The 1,228-nt window shown below is 35.3% G+C and overlaps 1 protein-coding gene across 1 annotated transcript in view; it reads left to right on the forward strand.

Moving 5' to 3' along the window:
• The window catches only part of MARCHF1 (membrane associated ring-CH-type finger 1), a 634,918-nt gene that overhangs the window by 586,476 nt on the left and 47,214 nt on the right, over nt 1–1,228 (forward strand). The window contains exon 6 of the mRNA XM_042782616.1: nt 790–937. Coding sequence (XP_042638550.1) covers nt 790–937 — 148 coding nt within the window. The remainder of the gene's footprint in view (nt 1–789; nt 938–1,228) is intronic.

Consider the following 1,228-nt stretch of genomic DNA (forward strand, 5'->3'; position numbering starts at 1 on the left):
CACTATGCTACCAGAGCTCTTAGCACATGTTTACTGTGTTACCCAGATGCTAAAATGTATTTTTGTAGGCAAAGAGTTGTAAACAGAAAATGTTGAGTTTCTCTCTCAGATTCCAACTATTCATTTAAATACTGGTCAATATTTAATATACCATCAAGAATGCAACATTATATCAGGTTATGTGTTAACCCAAGAGGCAAGTATTAGCTATGACTTCTTACAACTCTTTACTGTTACCTTAAAAAAAAAAAAAAAGCCAAATCCACTGCTGTCGGGTTGATTGCATTCACAGGACAGGCCTTTCTTCATGGAGCTGCTATGTGGGTTCAAGTCACCAATCTTTAGGTTACCAGCCAATTGCAAACTACTTGTGCAACACAGACACCTTCTGCCCTTGCCTTACTAGGGACTTATAACCTAGTATCACAAAGCAGTGATATACAGACATCTGAAAAGAAATATTTTCTAAAAAAATTATAGAATATTAAAGCTACCCAGTCATGTTGAAGATGAAGAAACTATGACCTGGCAAAACAGGCATGACTTGATTTATCTCATTTGGAGAAAAGAAGATTATGTTTGTTTACACTGTAGTATTTATTTAAATTGTATGTAACTTAAATTTTACATCTCTCCACATATAAAGCCTTTTTTGTACATTATATTCTCATCTGAAATTACAAATATTTAATGTTTCATTTTCATGAATGAACTATGCCCAGGAAGTAAACAGTAAGCAAAATTTCTCGGTTAAATATTCAGTTTCCTGTGATTCTTTTCTGACTGCAGTGGGAGAAGCTACAGATGACCACAAGTGAAAGGAGGAAAATATTCTGCTCAGTCACATTCCATGTAATCGCAATCACCTGCGTCGTTTGGTCCTTGTACGTGTTAATAGACCGGACGGCAGAGGAAATCAAGCAAGGCAATGATAATGGTAAGAACACATCTTTCATCTTTTTTCCTGTCTTGAATTCTAATGACGAGGTCCACGGGTAGATAGAGAAACTATTTCCCCAGTTTAGATCTTCATTTATGACATACTAGCAAGACTATGCCCATTATTTGCAGTTGATTTTCCTCCAATTATATTACTAATCTTCTGTCTAAAAAGCATTGAATATATAGGGTCTCAAGGCAAGATGTGAGATTTATCAAGTCCATGTAAAACTTGATGGAGAGAAATATATAAATGTCATATGCCACATCAGATTTCTCAGGAGCTAAG

Source organism: Orycteropus afer, unplaced genomic scaffold (genome assembly GCF_000298275.1).
Source record: "Orycteropus afer afer isolate SDZICR_OR568_19922 unplaced genomic scaffold, OryAfe1.0 scaffold00391, whole genome shotgun sequence".
In the NCBI taxonomy this organism is placed as follows: Eukaryota; Metazoa; Chordata; class Mammalia; order Tubulidentata; family Orycteropodidae; genus Orycteropus; species Orycteropus afer.